Below are 25414 nucleotides of genomic sequence, written 5' to 3' on the forward strand. Positions count from 1 at the left end.
TGTACAGTGCAGAAACACAAAACTACCATAAATTACAAAACAGATAAATACTGCAAAAAAAAAGGTAGCACTCTGGGTTTATGAACCATTTGTTGGGGGGGGGGGGGGAACAAGCTGTTCTGAATCACTGACTGGGGTCTGCAAACCCCTGCACTTCCTCCCTAACAGTAGAAAGAAAGAACATGCCCCAAATAGTGAGGGCCCTTCATGTTGGATGCTGATTACTTGAGGAACCACCTCTTGAATGATGAAGAAGGTTGTGCCCACAATGGAGCTTGCCAAGTCTATAGCCTCTGCAGCCTCATGTAATCCTGTGCACTGAAACCTTACAGGGATGGGATACATCCGGTCAGTATGCTCTTTACCATACAAAAGAAATTTGCAAGCATCTTTAACAACACACCAAATCTTCTTAAGCTCCTAAAGAAACTGAGATACTGGCATCAAAGTGTTGAGTCCAGGACGCATTGTTGGAGATGTTGACACCCACGAATATAAAGCTGCTGACCCCCCAATGAAGGCTGGTGCATCTACTTCCAATTTCCCCTTCCTGAAGTCCACAATCAATTCCTTAGTCTTGCTTACTTAGGGGTGTAAGCTTGTTGTTGCTACACTATTCTTTCAGCCAATCACTTTTGTTCCTGTCTGTCCCCCTGTTGCCATTTAACACTAACAGTGATGCAACCTATGAATTTATAAATGGCATTTCAGCTGTGCTTAACCACACAGTCACAAGCGTAGAGCAGTCAGCTAAGCAAGCATTCTTGAGGAACACTTGTGTTGTCACTGAAGAGATGTTTCCATTAATCTATTTATTTATCTGGAGATACAGTGCAGAACAGACCCCCTTTGGTCCAATGAGCTGTACTACCCAGCCACCCACCTATTTAACCCTTGCCTAATCACAGGACTATTTGCTTTTTCTTTCTTTTTCAATCTTTTTATTGAATTTCATATATAAAAAAAACATATTGTGAAATTGAATAGGTTATGGATACATTAGACTTAGTTAAATTAGTAATAGAATAACAATATCTTATTAAAATATCAGCAAAAAAAAGTACATTAATCAATGTAACCTATATTAATTATATATGAAAAAAAACAAGAATAATCATCAAAAGAAAAAAAAATTAAAAATGCAAGAGAAAAATATATATTGAAAAAAAACCTAAACTAACATGGGCAATAATAACAGTTTATATATATATATATATTGTAACGTTCTCCTTCGCGTGTAACGAACGCCGAATTTAACGTCGAGATAAACCACAGCCAATGAAAACCAGATCGCAGTAAGATTAACCATTTACTGTTCACTCTTCACATTAACATATGGTGAAAACTGTTGATAAAACAATACAAGATTGATACAGTATTTGTTCCTTCCTTAATATCACATTTCAAGTGTAAATACTTGCAAAGGTGACTATAACTACATTACACTAAGGTGCAGTATACAGGGAGAGTTTACCTGCTCCATTGACTACTTTAAATACACTTCCATGCAAACTATCCACGACTCTTTAACTAACGAAAGCATAAACATTATCTACCGTCGTTACTTCTAACAGGATCGGCATTAACATCTTAGTTCAATATATCGATTATCTATTAACTTACAGCGTTGCTCTCACTGTGATTTCTCATGCCTGCAAACAACTTCTGCTCAGGTGAGCCTCGTGGAAAGCCCCCACCCTCGCGCTAATTTCAAACCGGTGTTTTCCCACAAGACGCGGCGAAACCGGATGTGACGTCATCTCATGCCGATATATTTTACATGCAATGAATATACTTTAAACACTTCTAATTCTAACTAGAAAATACTATTGAATGAATTACTAAGCGAAAATATTATAAACTAAATAACTGTCGTAAAGACAGCACACTCCCCGCTTGACCTTCGTAAGGTCACAATGAGCAGAGTACAAACTTAGTCTCTTAATCAGTCATTGGGTAGAAGTAGAATAACTTCTGTAACTGGCCTTTGGTAAATTTTCACATCGCCTTGGTCGGTAGTCTTCAATTCGATCTTCCTGACATGTCCATCCTCGTTAGGGAATGTAGCAGTGATTCTGGCCATTGGCCAGCTGTGGCGGGTGATCTGCTTGTCCCTGAGCAGGACTAAGTCTCCAACTTGAAGATTCCTGCGGGGTTCTGTCCACTTTCGTCTCTGTTGCAACGAGGGTAGATATTTCTGTCTCCAGCGGGACCAGAACTGATTTGCCAGAGCCTGGACTTGTCTCCATTGCTTTGTGTACAAATTCTTGTCTGAGAAGTCTCCTGGTGGAGGAGGTGCTCCTGCCTTCTGCGTAAGGAGCGTTGATGGCGAAAGTATAAAGGGGTTTTCTGGGTCAGAAGACACAGGTAGGAATGATTGTGCGTTTATAATGGCTGTGACCTCTGCCATTAGGGTGCACAGTACCTCGTGGGCCAATCGGGTGTGTTGCTGCATCTCAGGTTTCCTTTTCCGGGTTTTCCGTAAGGACGTGAACCGTTTGACTGCCTGCTCTTTGTTATCTGGTGAGCGCTGGCATGGTTCTCTGATAGGCAATGGGGCAACCCCATTATTTGCTTCATCTCTGAAGACCTTGGTGTCTTTGGTTTTTAAAGAAATGGTATCTTGAGCTGATTGTGCAAGTTTGTTGTCATACTTCGTTTGAGCGAAGACTGACTGGCCCAGCGACTCGTCGCTTGCCTCGCGCTTGTTAACGCCTTGTTGTGCTTCCTTGATATACATGGAACTTGTGCAGGGTTGAAAAATCGAATGGCGGCCACTCTCTTGCACATTGGTCTTGAGTGTGTCGACCGTCGGTTTGTGTACGTCACCGAGACACACCTCTCCTATCACCACCCAGCCCAGATCCAGACGTTGCGTGAAGGGGGCGTCGAGTGGTCCATTGACCTGCTGCCTAACCTTGTGTACCTGGATAACATCTCTTCCTAATAGCAGGAGTATTTCCGCTTTCGGATCCAGTTCTGGGATGTGTTTGGCGATGTGGTGGAGATGCGGCTGGTGTAGCACCGCACTTGGTGTCGGGATCCCAGCGCGGTTATTCATGATTTCATTGCACTCTAAGAGCGGAGGGAGACAGATGACGACTTTACCATCCAGGGACTCGATCTGGATGCCTTCTGCCTTCCTTCCTTGGGTTTCCATGTTGCCTGAGCAAGTTTTGAGGTAGTATGGGAACCGCTCACTCTCAATGTTGAACAATTTAAAGAACTCTGGACTGACTAGTGAACGATTGCTCTGATCGTCCAGAATCACATAGGCTTTGATGGCCTTGTCTTTGGCTCCTTTAGGGTACACCTTAGTGAGGCAGATCTTAGAACAAGAACGACTTGACTGAGCTTGATCGCAGACTTCTGTACAGTTCGAGCTGACAACTGTTGTCCTGGGGTGAGCCTCTCTCTCCCCGCCGTCCTGTTGTGGGGGAGAAGGAGCGCTGTCGGTTTGCAGTGACAGGCCGGGATGCATGGCCCCGACGTGATCCGTGCTATCACATTCCGGACACTTCACGGCGATCGTACACTCTCTGGCGAGGTGAGAGGTTGAGGAACAGCATCTAAAACATATTCTGTTCTCCTTGAGAAGAGCCGTCCTCTCTTCAAGGGGTTTTTCCCTAAACATTCTGCATGCTTTCAGGGGGTGAGGTTTGTTATGCAATGGACAATACTCGCCAGGGTCGTTGTTAGTTGTAAGGGCTTCAGTCTTGAGCACTGACACAGGTTTATCAATGTTGAAAACATTCGAAGAGGATCTACCTGGACCCACGAGGCTAGGGTCGTTTCGCCTCTTCGCCTCCTTGCGCACAAACTCAGTGAGGTGCTCAAAGGGAGGAAATCGACCACCGTGCTCTTCCTTGTACTCTGAGGCAACAGTCAGCCACTTGTCCTGCAGCCCAAATGGAAGTTTGTCCACGATTGGTCTAATCCCGGATGGAGTATCTAGGTATACTAGACCAGCTGAATAGCCATCTTCTTTGGCGCCTTGGATCTCCATGAGTAAATCTCCGAATTCTCTTAACTTAAAGTGATCTTTGGCTGACACCTTAGGAAAGTTTTCCAGACGTCGATATAGCGCCGCTTCAATAATGTCGGGGGCCCCATATCTCTCCCAAAGTCTCTCCCACGCTTCGCTTAAGGCTAGCTCAGGTTTGTTGATGTACACTGAACGCATGCGTCTCACCTGGTCGCGTGATTCTTTCCCCAGCCATTTCGCCATAAGGTCCAACCTTTGGGTTGCACTGAGCTGGACCCCGTCGATCACGTTGGTGAATGTGGAGTGCCATGCACGGTAATTTTCGGGTTTATCGTCAAACTGGTACAGTCCTGAAGTGACGAGATCCCGTCGTGCTAAATACTGCAGCGTGGGATCGGCTGTAAGCGGCATGCGGGCTGGAGAAGTACGTTGGCGCCTATATGACTGAGAACGCACGTTTCTCATGGAATTTGCCATCCTGGATTCAACCTCCGCGTCTCTTCGCATCGAACTTTGTAACTTTGGTGTCAAAGAATATCGGTTGTCAGCTCTTTCATTCTTGACTTCATCACGGAGCCGCGAGGGTAAATTTTCTTCCTCGTAGCTGGGGAAGTTATTGAATAGGTATGGTGAGGGGAGACAAGCCTGCCAGTCTGTTTGATATTGTACATAGTCGCTCGTGCGTTCCAGTCTGGTCCTTTCTAAAGCAGAACTTGCTTCGGTCAGATCACGCGACCCTTCAGCTTCTTCTATGTACTCTGCTTCCGCCATGGCAGCTTCTCCTTCTCTTTCTAGCTGCAGCACTTGCAACTCTGTCGATATTTTTGCCATTTCCAACTGGGTTTCGGCTTCACTGGCGGCCTCTTCTCTTTGTCTGGCAGCCTCTTCGGCTTCTCTGGCGGCCCTTTCTTTCTGGATTACGGCTTCTCTGGCAGCCTCTTCTCTTTGTCTGGCGACCCTTTCTTTCTGGATTTCGGCTTCTCTGGCAGCCTCTTCTTTCTGGATTACGGCTTCTCTGGCAGCCCTTTCTTTCTGGATTACGGCTTCTCTGGCAGCCTCTTCTCTTTGTCTGGCGGTCCTTTCGGCTTCTCTGGCGGCCTTTTCTTTCTGGATTTCGACTTCTCTGGTGGCCTGTTTCATTTTCAAAACTGCTTCTTGTTTGGCATAATGCAGTCGCACCTTGGCGGCTTCTGCCTTGGCTCTTGCCTGTGTGGACTTACTTGATGTCGTTCTACTGCCCTTGTCGCTGGGCGCCATCGACTTGATGCTGGATTGAGCTGACATTGCAGCACTTGAAACACCTGATAATGCCGCTTTTTCACTCTAACGTTCTCCTTTGCGTGTAACGAACGCCGAATTTAACGTCGAGATAAACCACAGCCAATGAAAACCAGATCGCAGTAAGATTAACCATTTACTGTTCACTCTTCACATTAACATATGGTGAAAACTGTTGATAAAACAATACAAGATTGATACAGTATTTGTTCCTTCCTTAATATCACATTTCAAATGTAAATACTTGCAAAGGTGACTATAACTACATTACACTAAGGTGCAGTATACAGGGAGAGTTTACCTGCTCCATTGACTACTTTAAATACACTTCCATGCAAACTATCCGCGACTCTTTAACTAACGAAAGCATAAACATTATCTACCGTCGTTACTTCTAACAGGATCGGCATTAACATCTTAGTTCAATATATCGATTATCTATTAACTTACAGCGTTGCTCTCACTGTGATTTCTCATGCCTGCAAACAACTTCTGCTCAGGTGAGCCTCGTGGAAAGCCCCCACCCTCGCGCTAATTTCAAACCGGTGTTTTCCCACAAGACGCGGCGAAACCGGATGTGACGTCATCGCATGCCGATATATTTTACATGCAATGAATATACTTTAAACACTTCTAATTCTAACTAGAAAATACTATTGAATGAATTACTAAGCGAAAATATTATAAACTAAATAACTGTCGTAAAGACAGCACATATATGATAGTGTCAAAAACTCCAGAACTCCATACCAGAACAAGAATAAAAAGAGAAAAGGTCTGGAAGAGATCAAATTAATTCATATGAAAGTGTCGAATGAATGGTCCCCAAGTTTCTTCAAATTTAATTGATGAATCGAAAATAGTACTTCTAATTTTTTCTAAGCTCAGACAAGAAATAGTTTGAGAGAACCACTGAAACGTGGTAGGAGGGTTTACTTCTTTCCAATTTTGTAATATAGACCTTCTGGCCATTAATGTTGCAAAGGCGATCATTCATCTAATTGAAGGGGAAAACCGGTTACCATCCTCAATTGGTATACCAAAAATTGCGGTAATAAAATGAGGTTGTAAATCAATATACCAAATTGAGGAAATAATAGCAAATATGTCCTTCCAATAGTCATGTAAAGTGGGACATGACCAAAACATGTGGGTCAATGAGGCCACATCTAAATGACATCTGTTACATTGAGGGTTAATATGAGAATAGAATCGAGCAAGTTTATCTTTAGACATATGGGCTCTATGTACAACCTTAAATTGTATTAAAGCATGTTTAGCACATATAGAAGAAGAATTAACCACTTGTAAAATTTTTTCCCATTTTTCTGTTGATATATTGTATTGAAGTTCTTTTTCCCATTCTTGTTTAATTCTACCTGATATTTCTGGTTGTATTTTCATAATCATATTATAAATAAGAGCCACTAATCCCTTCTGACAAGGATTCAAGGTAAAAATCATATCTGAAAAGTCTATCAAAGTTGAATTGGGGAAGGATGGTAGAACTTTATGTAAAAAAATTCTGATTTGTAATTATCTAAAAAAATTAGATTTAGGTAACTTAAATTTGTTGGAAAGTTGGTCGAAAGACATCAAACTACCTTCAAAAAAAAGATCTCGAAAACATTTTATACCTTTCCTTTTCCATATGCTAAAAGCTTGATCTGTCAGAAGGTTTAAAAAAGAAGTTAAGTAAGATAGGGCTATCTAGAATAAAGTTTTTCAGAGTAAAAAACTTACGAAATTGAAACCAAATTTGTAATGTGTGCTTGACAATAGGATTGGATAACTGTTTATTGAATTTAACTAAATCAGCAGGAAGAGAAGAACCAAGAACAGAGAATAGAGAATATCCTTGTGCATCATTGCATTCTAAATTTACCCACTGTGGGCACAATGGTGAATCCAAATCTAATTTCCAATATATTAAATTTCGAATATTATTCGCCCAGTAGTAAAATCTAAAGTTAGGTAGAGCTAAACCACCATCTTTTTTAGATTTTTGTAACTGCCTTTTACTTAACCTGGGGTTTTTATTTTGCCACACAAATGAGGAAATTTTAGAATCAATGTTATCAAAAAAAGATTTAGGAATAAAAATTGGTAAGGCTTGAAATAAATATAAAAATTTCGGTAAAATCATCATTTTAATAGCATTAATCCGGCCAACTAATGATAAAGATAAAGGAGACCATCTTGTAGTAAGTTGTTGAATCTGATGAAGCATAGGTAAAAAATTCAATCTGAATAAATCTTTATATTTCTTAGTAATTTTTATACCTAAATAAATAGTTATCAGTAACAACTTTAAATGATATCCTGTCATTCAATAAAGTTTGCGCATTTAAAGGGAATAATTTGCTCTTATCCAAGTTTAGTTTATAACCAGAAAAACTACCAAATTGAGCCAATAAGGATAAAATAGCGGGAATAGACCTGTCAGGATCGGAAATATATAACAACAAGTCATCAGCATAAAGTGATAACTTGTATAACTTCTCATTACGGGTGATACCAAAAATATTAGGGGATTCACGAATAGCAATGGCTAAAGGTTCTAATGCAATATTAAATAATAAAGGACTTAAGGGACAACCTTGTCTCGTACCACGAGATAATTGAAAAAAAGGGGATCTGTAATTATTTCTAAGAACAGAAGCAACAGGTTTATAATAAATTAATTTAATCCATGATATAAAATTAGGACTAAAATTAAAATTTCTCAAGGCATTAAATAAGTATGTCCATTCAACTCTATCAAAAGCTTTTTCAGCATCTAATGAAATAACACATTCTGGGGTTGTGGATGAAGAAGTGTAAATTATATTAATCAATTTTCTAACATTAACAAAGGAATACCGGTTCCTAATAAAACCAGTTTGGTCTTCTGAAATAATTTGTGATAGAAACTTTTCTAATCTAATAGCTAAAATTTTTGTAAGAATCTTAGAGTCTACATTTAATAGCGATATAGGGCGATAAGATGCACATAGAGTAGGATCCTTATCTTTTTTAAGAATTAGAGAGATAGTAGCTTCATAAAAAGACTGGGGTAGTCTCTTCTTAGTAAATGCATCATTAAAAATTTCACATAACCAAGGGGAAAGTAAAGAAGAAAAAGTTTTAAAGAATTCTATAATATAACCATCAGGACCAGGAGCTTTCCCTGAATTCATTGATGAGATAGCCTCTCCTATTTCAGCCATAGAAATAGGAGCATCGAACAAGCTCTGATCTTCATCTGTCAGTTTAGGAATATTCAAATTGTTAAAAAAATTATCCATCATTGATAGATCGCCATCAAATTCTGACTGATATAAAGATTTATAAAAATCTTGGAAAGTATTATTAATTTCTTCATAATCAGTAGTCAGATTACCATCTTGTTTACGAATTTTAATAATTTGTCGCTTAGTCGAAATAGCTTTTAATTGGTTAGCTAACAATTTACCAGTTCGATCACTATGAATACAAAATTGAGCCCTAGTCTTAATTAATTGATTCTCAATTGAAGAGGATAATAGTAAACTATGTTCCATTTGAAGCTCAACTCTCTTCTTATAAAGTTCTTTGGTAGGAGTCACGGAATAAATCTTATCAATTTCTTTAATTTTATCCACTAATAAAGCAATATCTAAATATCTTTGTTTTCTTTTACCGACAGAGTATGAGATAATTTGTCCACGGATAAAAGCCTTAAAAGAGTCCCAAAGTATTCCTCTGTCAATCTCTTTGGTATAGTTCGTTGAAAAAAACAAATCAATTTGCTGTTTTATGAAGGTGATAAATTCTGGATCTTGAAACAAAGTAGCGTTAAGTCTCCAAGATCTAGTATTATTGAAAGAGTCCGAAATCTTGATAGATAACTTCAAAGGTGCATGATCCGAAATGGCAATAGAGTCATATTTACAATCAGTAACATCTGTTAATAAACGATGATCAATAAGGAAATAATCAATTCTAGAATAACTGTGATAAACATGTGAGAAAAACGAAAATTCTTTATCTTTAGGGTTCAAAAACTGCCATATTTCAGTTATTCCCAAATCAACCATAAAAGAATTAATAAGTAAGGCTGATCTATTCGGAAGAATTCAAATAGGTTTAGATCTATCCATCGAAGGATTCAAACAACAGTTGAAATCTCTACCCATTATCAGCATATATTCATTTAGATTAGGGAGGGAAGTAAATAACCGTTTAAAAAATTCAGGGCAGTCAAAGTTTGGAGCATAAATATTAACTACAGCCACTTTTCGATTGAAAAGTGAGCCAGTTATCAACAAAAATCTGCCCTGTGGATCAGAAATAATTTCATGATGTGTAAACGAAATTGAGGGGTCTATAAAAATAGACACACCCCTAATTTTGGCGGTACAATTCGAGTGAAATTGTTGACCCTTCCAGAACCTAAAAAAGCGTTGATTATCCTCCCTCCTAATATGGGTCTCCTGTACAAAAATAATATTAGCATTTAGTCTATGGAATACTTTAAATATTTTTTTAAATTTAATCGGATGATTTAAACCATTAGTATTCCAAGAGATAAAATTAATAGACTTATCCATCATGCCAATACTAATTGTATATATCATAAAAGGTTAAAAAAATACATAACCCATAATTCAGGAAGAAGGAAAAATAATTCAGGAGCAACCGGAGAACATGACACTTCAACAATATTAATAATCTAAAGTTGGCCCATAAACTAAAAGCAAAAAAATAAAAAGCAAAAGCGTGAAAAAAGATCCCTACCCCCCTCCCCCAACCACACGAAAAAAAGCCAAACGGCAGGCGCACAAACTAATACTAATATTACCCCCATTTCAAGATGGCAACTTCATTAAAAGAAAGAAAAAAGACTATATAACACCCAGATATAAATACAGGGTTGTAAAAAGAAAGAATATATCAATCAAAATGAAAAAATATAACAAAGCAAAAAAACATTAGTAAAAAAGGATAAACATTAAAGTTTAAAATAGTGTAATATGCCTTTAAGAAAAGATTCCATATTCAGATACAAGAAAATGACGTTTCAAAAACAGAGACTTATGGGAAGAAGAAACGGCATTTTGTAAAAACCATATTACAGAATATAAGTGTAAATTCACCAATCTATTAAAAAAAGGTCATCAAAAAAGGATTAAAAAAAGGTCATCAAAAAGGATCAAAAAAAGGATTCAAAAATCACTTCAATATATATATAAAAAAAAGGTCCAAAACATTTGTCCCATTTTCAAGTACAAGCAAATAAATGCATACGGAAAGCAGTCTTACGGGAAGAAGAAACGACATCTTAAAAAATAAATCATTATTACAGAATATTAACATGTATATCCAGTTCAGAAGAAAAGAACTAAGAAAGAAAAAAAACATTGTAGTAAGATTAGAAGAGCTTCTATAAACCATGATAATAAAAAAAAGACCAGGTCTACAGACCAAAGTAAAAAGCTATACCACAGTTTCATAAGTTAAAGCCCAAAACGAAATGGCATCTTCTCTCCAAAAATTCTTCAACATAACACATAGTTCAACTTGTACTAGAAGACCGATATTCTTCGACGAATTTCTTCGCTTCTTCCGGAGTATTAAAGAAACGCTGACTGTTGTCACTCAACGTAATTCTGAGATTCGCTGGGTATCTTAAAGCTTGTTTAAGTCCAATCGAATGAATCTCTGCCATCAATGGTTTAAAAGCGATTCTAGCCTTCATTACGTCAAATGAATAATCCTCAACAATTCGAAACTTGATGTTTCTGTGAGAAATCATACCTTTCTGACGAGCTAATCGGATTAAAAGCTCTTTCTCCCGAGGATAATGGAGGCGAACAATCACAGCTCGTGGTTTATCTCTCGAGATCGAAAATCTCGAAACTCTGTGAGCACGATCGATAGTAGGTTTAGCCCGCAAAGCGTCCTCACCGAAAATTTCCCACAATAAGTTAGAGAAATATTCAGTTAAGTCACCAGACTCAACATTTTCGGGAAATCCGATAATACGCAAATTTTGTCTGCGAGATCGGTTTTCAAGATCGGTGATTTTAAACTTACTCTGCTCCACTATTTTAACGGTCGACCGTAACTTCTCCTCCAAAGTTTCAAGAGTACGTATTTTTTCACAAATTAACTTGTCAAGAGCCCAAAACTTTTCTTCATGCCGTTCAATAGCTGCTGCCTGCGATTGAAGCTTGGTATCAAACGATCTAACGACTTCTTCAAGCTCAGACATTTTTGCAGTAAGCTTATTTTCCAGACTTGCAAATTTAGTATCCAGTTTAGTATCCAGAAGACTGGAGATTGCCTCAAGAGATGGAGGGTCTTTAGACGATTTCTTAGATACAGACATTTTAAGTTTGAAAAGATTAAATCAAGTATTATTTTAAAAAAAGAAGTAAATCGTGACTATCAACCCATGTAATTAAGTACAAAAAGATTTGATTAAAGGGTGATTATAGTTTAAAAAATGAAGAGCACCCGAAGGCAGATGTCTACGTCGCCATCTTGAAACTCCACCCCCCAGGACAATTTGCACTGATCAATTAACTCAATAATCTGTACATCTTTGGATTGTGTGAGAAAAGTGGTGAATCTGGAGGAAATCCATGCACTCACAAGGAGGGCGTACAAACTTGTTACAGAGAATGCTAGAATTGAACTTGGAACTCCGACTCGCCGAGCTGTGTCTCGTTAACTGCTATACTATCATGGCACCCCACTGTACTGACTGTGGTCTCCTGAAAAGGAAGTCAAGGGTCCAGTTGCAGAGGAAGGTACAGATCCAGGTTTAAAATCTGTTTTTAGTGAAGGGATGATGGTATTGAACACCGAGCTGTAATGAATAAACAGGAGCCCAACTTGCTGTTGTCTCGTTGTTCCACAGAAGAGTGAGAACCAGTGAAATTGCATCCACTGTAGAACTGTTACCGAGGCTAGCCTAACTGCAATGGGTCCAGATATTGCTCAGACTGGATTTGCAGTACTTCTAGTGACAAAAAATCTCTCAAGGCACTTTATTACGCAAATATAACAAGTTAGTTATTATCGAGGCAGCTCATTCCTTTCTTGGGCATCAGTGTGACTTTTGAAGCAGGTGGGAACCACAGAAGACACACTTCAACACTTCAGCCAGCTAGTCTGCACAGATTTTCAACAGCTGCCCAGATACACCAGATTGCTAGGTTCACCCTCGAAGGATGATCTGACACCACCGTCCAAGACAGAGATCACAGGATGCTCTGGGGATTTGTACAGGTGTAGTGTTATTCTTCCTTTCAAAGTGGGCCTAAAAGTCATGAAACTCATCTGGGACTGAAACATCACAGCCATTTATGCTGATAAGAGTTTTGCCTTATAGGAAATTATAACATGCAAATCCTACCACAGTTGTGCATTTGATTGTGTCTAATTTTACACAGAGTTGCCTTCTCATTCTCATGATGATCTTCGGTAGGTCATACCGAGACTTTTTATAGGATTCTCAACCAGATCTTAACCACCAGAGATCTAGCCCTCAAGAGACTGAATCACCTTGTTTATTCAGGGATTCTGGCTTGGGAAAACTTAGTATATTCTTGAAGGCATACCAACTGAATGAAGTCGGTGGCATTCAGATCCAAAGATGAATCCCTGAATATGGTCCAGTCCACTGACTCACGGCCATCCCATACATGCCCCTCTACCTCCCTTGACCATACCATTGCCATCCTTACTGCTCATGCTGCAGTCTTCAGCCTACGTGCTGAGTGAAGTGTACAGCCAGGTGATTAAACATGCCAAAGTGTGGGATGGAAAAAGTTCTTGATAGTTATGAGAGCAATTTCAGTATGTTGAATATGTTCTGCAAGTGAAATGTTGATGATAGCTTGTCAGACTTATTCAAACTGATGAAGTACCCCATATGACCAGGAATATTGCATGCAGTTTATTCCATTGCAATTATCACTCATGTCAAATTTCCTCTCCTGCAATTCACAATAACTTGGAGACTTCTGAATGTTGTTGCTTATTTAATTTTATTTATTAAATTTAATAAATACATGTTGCTACTTGAGACGAGTTATTGAGATTGAAGGTTTTTCCCGAGCAACAAGAATATTTTTGCTGAATTAAAACTTGAACAGCATCATCATTCTTATTACATGGTCACAGTGTGACAATATTAGAGTTCCAGAAATGAATATATATATATATCGGGTGGTGGTAGTCTAAATTTTAAAAAAAGATCAATAGCATCCTATCTACTGTGATATTGGCATTCTCAACCCCTTTTAGGTTTTCCTATTTTACATTTAAAGCCTTTTACTTTGTTACCAATGCTGAAGTTTACCGATAAACAGTAATATAGTGGTTAGCATAACATTATTACAGTTTAATTCCACTGCTGACTATAAGGAGTTGATAAGATCTCCCAGTGAACGTTCAGGCTTCCTCTGCGTGCCCAGATTTCCTCCCAGTTTTCATAGAGATATGGGTTAGAGGATTAACTGATCACATGGGGAATTGGGCAGCGTGTGTTCGTTGCGACAAAGGGTCTGCAACCATGCTGCATCCAAATAAATCATTGCTGTTTTCTAATTACATGGGGCAGTCAGAGGCCTATTTGAAAACTAAAACAGACTCAAGATTCAGACAGGCATAGAAAGCTTTAATGCCTTATTATACATTCTTTCTCGGTCCCTCATAATCATCCATCATCACTATGAAATGTATCATTTACTGAGAGAAAAACAACAAACAAAAAAATGAATATTTGAAGTGGTAAAATGTGACAAAGTACTTACAAAGGTACTTAGGATAATATATCTTAAAGCAGTAGATGATAAAACGCACAAAGTCCATATCCTAAAAATTAAAAGAAAATACATTAAGTCAGAAAAAACTATTTGGAAGATCCCATCTTAGATATGAACAAACCACTTCCACATCTGTAAAACAAGTAGATTTGTGATTCATAGCTGCTCAAAAATAAAATCTGAATCAGACTTCTTATTAATGATGATCTAACCCGATCCCATTCATCTATGTAGATAGGGTGAAGAAGGCAAGACAGCGGCTATATTTCGTTAGGAGTTTGAAGAGATTTGGTTTGTCACTCAAAACACTTGAAAACTTCTATCGATATACTGTGAAGAACATTCTGAAAGGCTGCATCACTGTCTGGTATGGGGGGGTGGGGAGAGAATGTTATTGCACAGAATCAAAAGTAGCCACAGAAAGTTGAAAAATTATTCAGCTCCATCTTGGGTACAAGTGTCCATAGTACTCAAATCATCTTCAAAGAGCGGTGCCTCAGAAAGGCAGAGATTCAGGAACAGCTTCTTCTCCTCCACCGTAAGATTCCTAAATGGACATTGAACCCACGAACATTATCTCATCTTTTTAAAAAAATATAATTTCTGCTTTGCACTATTTTAATCTATTTAATATACATATATAATATACAATGGCATGCAAAAGTTTGGGCACCCCAGTCAAAATTTCTATTACTGTGAATAGCTGAGTAAAAGATGACCTGTTTTCCAAAAGGCATAAAGTTGAAGATGACACATTTCTTTAATATTTTAAACAAGATTAGTTTTTTATTTCCACCTTTTACAGTTTCAAAATAACAAAAAAGGAAAAAGACTCGAAGCAAAAGTTTGGGCACCCTGCATGGTCAGTACTTAGTAACACTCCCTTTGGCAAATATCACAGCTTGTAAACACTTTCTGTAGCCAGCTAAGAGCCTTCCAATTCTTGTATGGGGGGATTTTCACCCATTCTTCCTTGCAAAAGGCTTCTAGTTTTGTGAGATTCTTGGGCAGTCTTGCATGCACTGCTCTTCTGAGGTCCATCCACAAATTTTCGATGATGTTCAGGTTGGGGGACTGTGAGGGCCATGGCAAAACCTTCAGCTTGCACCTCTTGAGGTAGTCTATTGTGGATTTTGAGGTGTGTTTAGGATCATTATTCTGTTGTAGAAACCATCCTCTTTTCATCTTCAGTTTTTTTTTATTATACGGATAGTGTGATGTTTTCTTCCAGAATTTGCTGCTATAAAATTGAATTCATTCTTACCTCTACCTGTGAAACGTTCCCTGTGCCACTGGCTGTAACATAAGCCCAAAGCATGATTGATCCACTCCTGTACTTAACAGTTGGAGAGGTGTTCTTTTCATGAAATTCTGCACCCTTTTTTTCCCTCCAAACATACCTTTGCTCATTGCAGCCAAAAAGTTCTATTTTAACTTCACCAGTCCACAGGACTTGTTTCCAAAATGCATCAGGTTTGTTTAGATGTTCCTTTGCAAACTTCTGACACTGAATTTTGTGGTGAGGTTGCAGGAAAGGTTTTCTTCTGATGACTCTTCCATGAAGGTCATATTTGTGCAGGTGTTGCTGCACAGTAGAACAGTGCACCGCCACTTCAGAGTCTGCTAAATCTTCCTGAAGATCATTTGCAGTCAAATGGGGGTTTTGATTTGCCTTTCTAACAATCCTACGAGCAGTTCTCTTGGAAAGTTTTCTTGGTTTTCCACAACTCAACTTGACCTCCACCATTCCTGTTAACTGCCATTTCTTAATTACATTACGAACTGAGGAAACGGCTACCTGAAAACACTTTACTATCTTCCTATAGCCTTCTCCTGCTTTGTGGGCATCAATTATTTTAATTTTCAGAGTACTAGGCAGCTGCTTAGAGGAGCCCATGGCTGCTGATTGATGGGACAAAGTTTGAGGAGTCGGGGTATTTATAAAGCTTTGAAATTTGCATCACTTGGCCTTTCCTAACAATGACTGTGAACAAGCCATAGCCCCAACAAGCTAATTAAGGTCTGAAACCTTGGTAAAAGTTATCTGAGAGCTCAAATCTCTTGGGGTGCCCTAACTTTTGCATGATGCTCCTTGCCTTTTTCTTCTACTCTAAAATTGTACAAAACAAAAATGATACACTAATCTTGCTTAAAATGTTGAAAAGAATGTTTCATCATTAACTTTATGACTTTTGGAGATCAGTTCATCTCCTATGCACGTAACTATTCACAGTAACAGAAATTTTGACCAGGGGTGCCCAAACTTCTGCATGCCACTGTACATACTTATTATAATTAATCTGTTTTTTTATTTCTATTATCATGAATTACATTGTATTGCTTCTGTTAAGTTAACCAATTTCTTGACACATGCTAGTGATAATAAACATAATTCTGATGTGATCTTATCTCATAATTTGCTTATTGCTGGAAAGTGTGAAGAACTTCTTTTAAAAAAAAAGTGACTTCTCAGACTGATGCTACCTAATAAATTCAATACTGAAGCCCAGACATGCATTTTCATCAATTTAACGTGACTCCTAAAAGAATCTTAAGCGTTTCCAAATCAAAAGGTTTATCTAATTCTTTACTTAAAAACCAAACCATGGAATCGTACCAGTTGAAAATGTTCCCATCTCAAAACATGCTGAAATATAACGGAGTGGGATTTATGACAGTAAAACACCATCACTTTTCTCCTCTTTACTGTACTGCACTGTTTTTAACTGAGATTGACAGGTAAGGGATCCAATTGAAAGAATAACAGGTCTTTAAATGATTTTGGGCTTGGTTCTTCAATCGGTCTGTAGTAGCAACTAAGAACATGAAAGCAAGACCGCATTCAAATTTTGTTTATAGAAGAATAAAATTTGCCAACGCTGAATTTATGAACTTAAAAGATTCATTATGGGAATTGTAAAGTAGATTCCTGGTAGTTTTATCTGTTATTTGCATCGCAACCTCCCCTTATTACAGTAAACCACGACAAGATTCATTTTCTTGCAGACATTTATAGAAAAAAAAACAGGATTTTATATAAAACTCTACATAAACAAAGACTGACAAACACCAATGTGCAAAAGAAACTGGAAATAAAAATACTGAGCGCACAAATTGTAAACACTTAAAAGTAAATCTGTAGATTCTATAATCAGTTTGAGTTGTGATGAATTAAGTTATCCACACCAGTTCATGAGCCTGATAGCTGTAGGGTAATAAATGTTCTGAACCTGCAGTTTGCTTCTGTACCTCCTACCCAATGATGTGGTGGTGGTGTGGGGGGGGGGGGGGGGTGGGAGTTTTATTTGATGGATGCTGCTTACTTGTGGTAGTCCATCATGCAAATGTATTCAGTAGAGGTAGGCTGTATCCAGCAGATTCTGAAGACTTTTTAGTTCCTCGCCATTGGTGCTTCAAACAGTGATGCACTCAGTTAAAATACTCTCCACTACATCAATAGAAATTTGTCAAAGTATTTGGTGACATGCTGAATCTATGCACACTTCAAAGAAAGTTGAGGTGCTGGTGTGCTGGTGACACTTGTGTGCTGGTCCCAGTTGAAAGTTATGTTGACTGACAGAAACATCTGCAGGAACCCTGCAAGAATGCCCCTGCTCTTTCAAATGGTGCATTAGCATCTTTTACATCCACTAGAGAATGGAGTGAGGTTTCAGGTTAATACCTAATCTGAAAGGTTGCATTTCAGACACATCCATAATACTACTGAGTATCATTGTGCTTAGGCGTTAAGAGTGGAAATGACTTTTATAGAAAATAGGCACCCACTCAGTGAAGGATGACAGCTTATTGCCAGGTATTAACAGAGCTGCTCTTTGTAAATGTATTCATTTATACTCAGCTAGCTGTCTATATGCAGCTAAAAGATTAAGCAATAGGCCTGCTATGATACTGAAACTGGGCCCTGGAAAAAAGCACTGCAAACCATCGACTGCAAAAGAGTAAGCAGCTTCATTTGTTCATTCTGTGAATAGTTTATAACATAGGAAAAGCAAATTCAATATGGTTACACTTCATAATACTACTCCATCATCTATTTTAGATATTCTTTTGAATTTGCTAGAGACTAAGGGAATCAAATTGTGGATTAAAACATGAATAAAAACAAAATTGTTAAAGTGCTACAACAGATTTAATAGTTAAAAAGATGAAACCCAAGCACCTCCCACCCCATCAGTATCTCACCCTCCACCCAACAGCAAGTAAGAAGAGATGCTGATGTGGCACTTACTACATTGCTTATTCCGGTTTCAGTCAGGTCGAATACCACCGTAAGAGGTTTTCCGTGCTCCCTTTTGGAATAGCGTTCTAACCAGAAGGCAACATACTTCTTTTTTTCCAAAGCTGTCTTTGTATCTTTGTTGTGCAGTTTCACTCTAAACCAAACTGCAAAACAATGTGTCAACTAAGCTTAATCAACCGTGAGGGACAATAATATAGATTGAATCAAGACAGTGTGAGTACTGCTCTCTACAATATTGTTAAGCTAGCTCAGAAATACTGATCATTTTTATGGAACTACTGACAACACAGTTTTATTTTTGCTCTTCACTGAAAAATGAAAATATCAGAATTTTTAATAGGTCAATGATATCAGAGTTATGACTATCAGCAAAAAAAAGTCTTGAGAATAGGCACTGGTTACTTTGCCATTTCAGCTGAAATAAGTCAAGTTATTTTGTATTATTAAACCGTGGAAGTCAGTTTTTATCATCAATGAAATTGAAAAGAAACCATTGAAAAGGCAGTGACTGGCCCAGACATTGAGGTAAAATAACTGAAGACGTCAGGATTTACTGGATCTCAGTTTCTGATTCCAAACATGCATGGTTAAAGGGACCAACGTGGCTAGCTCCTCTCAAGAAATCACTACATTGTTATTACATTAAGAAATTTGGCATTCTGGATGCAAAATTAAACACATTGGAAAATGTTAGTTAAAAATTCAATTATGAATTAATTTAATGGCATAATAATTTCTAGTGCTGCCAAAGTCCTACGTGCAATAATTCTTTTTTTGGTAAAAAGAAGTGAATCTTTGAATAATGGCTCAACATTTGTCTCTAATGTTCCTTAAGATATGTTTTGTTTTCTGTACTTTTAATTGAATTTTTATCTGTGCTTCTTTGTTTTGGCTTTGTCTGAAATCCGCAACTCCTCCTCAAGGCCCACTTTGACTGGTTGCTTAGTCCGTTCAGAAAAGCGACAGAAGCAAAAACAAAACTGAAGATGGTGGAAATTTAAAACAAAATATACTAAATGCTTCCAGCACATGAAGAAGCATATCCAGGGAAAGAACAAGTCAACACCAGAAACAAAGTAATAAACAAAATCATGTTTCAACTTACAAGCAAGCAGTGGAGTAAACAGAAGAAACATCTGTGTTAGGGTATAGACCAGAGATGAGGGCGAGTTAGTTGACATAGAGCACGTTGACTTGTGGAAGGTCTTCAGAAAGTGCAACATTAGATTTTTAAAAATATTGATTAATGGGCCAAAAACAGCATTTGAATTAGGAGACTATTACTGTAGATGCTACAGGGATCGATGCTGGGATCACAGTTCACAATCTACGCTCAGTGGCTACTTGATCAGGTATAGGAGTACAACTTGGTGTGGTTTTCCACTACTGCAGCTCATTCACTTCAAGGTTCAATATGTTGTGTGTTGAGAGATCATTTTCTGCACACCACTGTGGCAACTCATGGTCGTTTTGAGTTACTGTTGGTTTCTGCCAGCTTGAACCAGTCTGGCTATTTTCCTAACCTCTCAGACTAACAAAGCATTTTCACCCACAGAACTGCTGTGTACTGGATGTGGTTTTTGTTTCTCACGCCATTCTCTGCAAACTCCAGAGACATGTGTGTGAAAATCCCAGGAGGTCAGCAGTTTCTGAGGTACCCAAACCACCCCATCTGGCACCAACAGTCATTCCACTGTCAAAGTCAGTTAAATCACATTTCTTCTCCATTCTAATGTTTAGTCCGAACAACAACTGAACGTCTTGACCATGTTTGCACATGTTCATGCATTGAGCTGTTGCTACATGATTGGCCGATCAGGTGTTTGCAATAATGAGGAGGTGTACAGAAGTACCCAATAAAGTGCTTGCTGAGTGTATTTCAGTGATATGGGTAAAATGGATCAAATGCAGTATTTCCATGTATGCTGGATGATACAATGCCACGTGGCAGTGCAGGCTACAATGACAATAAAGGCCTAACAGAATAGAAATATTGTAAATGGGCAAGAAAAATGGAGCATGGAATTATCATAGAAAAATATGAGAACTGTTTTGGTAAGGAAAAATAAAGGAAGTATTTTTAAATGGCAGCAGAATTTAGAAGGAGTCAAATCCTTATGTACAAATTATTTATGCTAACACACAGGTTCAGCAAGCAATAAAGGGCAAATGATGCCTTGGTTTTTCTGCAAGAGGATTTGGGTATAAAAGTAGATATGTATTTATATCCAAATCCTTTTACAACAAAATTGCTTCAATTACTGATATCCCTGGGTATATTGCATCCAAAATGCTATATAAAGATTTGTTATTCTTACCCCAAAATAAAGGATATTATTATAGATTCTAACAGAGATTCATCAGTTTGATTCCAAGAATAGCAGATTCATTGCATGTGGAGTGAATGAGCAATCTATACCTGTGCGCTTGTATTTTTCTGAATAAACAAAATTGATATACAGTCGACCCTCCTTATTCACGGGGAGTTGATTCCAGGACCCCTCCACGGAGACCAAAAAGCACAGATGCTGAAGTCCCTTATTTAACCTGTCTCAGAGCAGTGGACTTTAGGACCTGGTGGAGCTGAACCCGTTTCGTTGACAGAAAACGATCACGTTTGAAAATAAAGTGGAAATAATAAAGCGGTCAAAGAGGTGAAACGCCATTGGTCATCGGAAAAGCGTTAGGCTACAGTCGGTCAATGATCGGAACAATTTTAAAGGATAAAGTGAGAGTAATGGAGCATGCGAAAGGCCCTGCCCCAATGAAAGCTACAATTATTACTAAGCAACGCAGTGGTTTAGTTATTGAAATATATACGTTTAAGTGTTTTATATGCATAGAAAGGTAAAATATATACTATATACTAAGATAAATGTTTGACTAACTGACGCTAAATAATACCAGATGTACCTGTTCCGACTTGCGTACAAATCCAACTTAAAGATTGCCTGCACTTTAAATCATCTCTAGATTATAGTACCTAATACAATGTAAATGCTATATAAATAGTTGCTATACTGAATTGTTTAGGGAATAATGACAAGGAAAAAAAAGTCTGTACATGCTCAAACGAGTGCTAGAGAGAGAACTTCCGGGGTTTTTTTCGATCCCGATTCGCGGTAACCTATGCACATCCTCCTGTATACTTTAAATCATCTCTAGATTACTTATAATACCTAATACAATGTAAATGCTGTGAAAATATACTGTATTGTTTAGGGAATAATGACAAGAAAAAAAGTCTGTACATGCTCAAACAACAAGTGCAGGAGAGAGAACTTCTGGGTTTTCCCGATCCACGGTTGGTTGAATCCACACATGTGGAACCTGCGGATAAGGAGGGCTGACTGTATGTAGAATTCATGTTTCTTTTGCCTGAATGCCGAAAACCAAGGGGTCATTCTCAAAACAAAAGTTTGGGTGGTCAGAGATAAGAAATTTCTCCACGCTGAGAGGAGTGTTTATTTCTACTTCACTAACTAAGAGGACTGTGAAGGCTCAGTTACATTATTCAAGACTAAGACTCCATTTTTTTTAAATCAACTGGAAGAAAAAATATGAACATTAATACAGAAAAATGCACTGAAGTAAAGAATCAACATGACCTTACTGAATGGTATTGAGAGAACAAATCTCACTTCTACCTAATAATCTTATGTTCCTCCTTATGACTTATCAACGTTGAAAACTGTTGGTCTTCAGACATGAGCAATTGATCCTCTAAAGAATTAAGCATTCAACAGTAAAATGTTTAAAAACATGGCCCAAAGGCCAAGAGCACATGGACAGATTCAAAAACCTTTAGTGAATGCAAGTCACTGTATATTAGAATACTTGCACAGCAGTTTCATCGAGACTAATGCAAAAATAAGACTCATGCCAAAATCAGGAAAAGACCAGCAAAACAAAACAAGGTCATAAGCCCAGATATATTTTCCCAAATTCTAAAAAAAATTATCAACTTACTACAAACAAGAAAAAATCTGCAGATGCTGGAAATCCAAGCAACACACACAAAATGCTGGAGGAACTCAGCAGGCCAGGCAGCATCTATGGAAAAGAGTATTGTCGACATTTTGGTCTGAAACATTGACAATACTCTTTTTCATAGATGCCATCTGGCCTGCTAAGTTCCTCGAGCAGTTTGTGTGTGTGTGTGTGTGATCAACTTATCATACAGGTGTCCCGTTTTTCGAACGTTCGCTTTATGACAACTCGCTGTTACGAAAGACCTCCATTAGTACCTGTTTTCGCTAACCAAAGAGGATGTTTGCTTTTACGAAAAAAAGACGTCCGCTTTATACGTGTATTTACCCTGAGAAAGACTACAATGACCATGAAACCTTGTACTGGTAGTTGCTTGCTTAAGCGTGTACATGTGTACTCACGTGTTTAAGTATGCGTGTACATGCCTATTTTTTTCCTCCAAATCGACTTTGGTTTGCTGTCTTCCTGATTTTGATAAGTGAAACTACACCGTACATACAATATTTCAACTTTATATAGGGTGTATATTTATCATATCATTCCTGCTTTTACTATATGTTAGTGTTATTTTTGGTTTTAAATGTTATTTGGTATGATTTGGTAGGTTATTTTCTGGGTCTGGAAATTCTCAAAAAAATTTTCCCATATAAATTTATGCTAATTGCTTCTTTGCTTTACGACATCTCGGTTTACAGATGGTTTCATAGGAACACTCTACCTTCCGATTGTGGGGGAAACCTGTAATACAATTTTTTAAAACTGATGGTCAAGAATGTGTCTTTCCCAACAAGAAAGGTCAGGGAAAATAATAAGTAATTTTGAACATCCTCATTGCCAAATATGCTCCATTTACTACCACCATCTGTCTTCTAAAAGCAAGCCAATTCCAAATCCATTTCCTGGATCCCATGCCTCCCAAATTTCTGACTAAAAATCCCTTACAAAAATCCATATACGTTCACCACTCTAGCTTCATCAGTTTGCTTTGTCACTTCACCAAAGTCAATCAGGCTCATGAGGCACGACCTGCCCCTCACAGAGCCATGCTGGCTATCCTTAATCAGATAATGCTCTTCAAATACTCATAAATCATCCAAGTATCCACTCCAATAGTTTGCCCACTACTGATGCAAGACTCACTGGACTAGAATCCCCAGTTGAGAGATTATTTCTCTTACCTTTCTTGAATGAAGCAGTAACATCTACAACCCTCTAGTTTTCTGGTACTATTCCTGTGGCCAGTGAGGACACAAAGGTAATTGCCAAAAACATAGTAATCTCTTCCTTCACTTCCCGTAATTACCTAGGGTATATCCCATTCATCCCCAAGGACTTATTTATCTGAATGTTTTTCCAAAAGTTGCAGCACGTCCTTTTTTTTAAAAAAAAAGACTGAAACTAAGTATCCACTACCTCCTCAAACATGTTTCTACTTTTATCCCTGATCAGCTTTACCCCCATTCTAGCACTCCTCCTGTTCTTCATGTGTGGAATGCTATGGGGGTTTTCCCTAATCCTCTTCGACAAGATGTTCTCCTGCCACATTCCAGTTGTACCAAGTTCCTAGCTCTTTCAAGTCCTTTCCTAAGCTCCTCCCAGACTATCTTATAACTCAGGAACCTTGTCTGATGTTTGCTTCCTAAATCTTAAATATGCTTTCTTCTTCCTCTTGACTAAATGTTCTGCTTCTCTTATCACCCTACCATTATTTCCTGGCCTCAATGAAACAAACCTCTCCAGATCCCCATGCAAATGCTTCATTAGCAACCTCCACATTTCCGTTGCACATTTCCAAGTAGACTAGTTCCCAATTTACATACCCAAGTTCCGCCTAATAGCATCAAAACTCACCCTCCCTCAATTAAATGCTTTCCTGTACCATCTGTTCCTAGCCCCGTCCAAGGCAATGCTAAAGGTCAGGGTGTTGTGGTCACTGTCTCTAAAACATGTAGATGTCACTGCCAAGAAAGCTGACTGACGCCACTACTTCCTCAGAAGGCTAAAGAAACTTGGCCTGCTCAGTCATCTCTTAACTAGAGAGTCATTTGTGCTCTATAGAAAACATCCTATCTGAAAGCATAATCAGAATCAGAATCAGACTTTAATCGCCAAGTACCTGTACACATACAAGGAATTTACTTCCGGCAGATGTTGTCTCTCTGCTCATAACAGATGATAAATATAAATGAAAATATAGATTATACATACAAGTAGTGCAATCCAAGTAATAGTTAGCCAACAGTTAACTGTTCAGCAAAGTGACAGCAGTAGGGAAAAAACTTCTCCAGTGCCTATTAGTCTTAGTCTGGAGGGATCTGAAGCGCCTACCAGACGGAAGCCGTTCAAACAGTCCGTGCGCAGGATGGAAGGAGTCCTTTATGATGTTCCCCACCCTCTTCTTCAACCTGGAAGAGTACAGGTCCACAATAGAGGGCAGGGAGGCTCCAATGATGCGCTCGGCAGTCCTCACTGTGCGCTGTAGTCTGGTTCTAACCTGCGTGGCCTGTTTTAGCAATTGCCTTGTTAATGACCACAAGAAACTGCAGAGAGCTGCAGGCACAGTTCAGCACATCACAGAAACCAGCTTCCCCTCAATGGAACGTCTATGCTTCTCACTGACACAAGAAAATCTGCAGATGCTGGAAATCCAAACAAACACAAAATGCTGGAGAACTCAGTAGGCCGGGTAGCATCTATGGAAAAGAGTAATCAGTTGACATATCGGGCTACCCTTCACCAGTGTCAATTTAGAACTTTGGGCCCAATAATTGATATTATTTTACTCAGATATTGGACAACCAGCAGCAATCTCAAAAGAAAACCCATGTTTTTTTGTATGTGTATCAACAGGAAATGGGAATAAATCGTACCACACAATTTTTAATGTCATCTAGTTTAGGACAAACAGGACAAGTCTAAATCTTCTTTCAATCAGAACACATGTCTGAATTTCACACATTTCTAAAAAGTAGGCAGCCCACAGAGGCAGGTCCCAAATCTGAATGAGGGACAGGAGTCGTCAAAAGGGGTTTGTGATGAAAATTATCCCTTTAACAGTGGTCAACAGCAAATGAAGCGTTATGATGCAAAGTGGATAATAGG

At 38.4% G+C, this 25414-nt stretch overlaps 1 protein-coding gene across 3 annotated transcripts in view; it reads right to left on the reverse strand.

Annotated features, from left to right (window-relative positions):
• mospd2 (motile sperm domain containing 2) overlaps positions 1 to 25414 on the reverse strand; it is a 104637-nt gene that overhangs the window by 53673 nt on the left and 25550 nt on the right. For all 3 annotated transcript variants that reach the window (XM_059968019.1, XM_059968021.1, XM_059968020.1), the window contains exons 5-6: positions 18311 to 18465; positions 14050 to 14110 (exon numbers count right to left, since the gene is read on the reverse strand). In XM_059968019.1, the coding sequence (XP_059824002.1) occupies positions 14050 to 14110; positions 18311 to 18465 (216 nt within the window). The remainder of the gene's footprint in view (positions 1 to 14049; positions 14111 to 18310; positions 18466 to 25414) is intronic.

This window comes from Hypanus sabinus, chromosome 4 (genome assembly GCF_030144855.1).
Source record: "Hypanus sabinus isolate sHypSab1 chromosome 4, sHypSab1.hap1, whole genome shotgun sequence".
Lineage (NCBI taxonomy): Eukaryota > Metazoa > Chordata > Chondrichthyes > Myliobatiformes > Dasyatidae > Hypanus > Hypanus sabinus.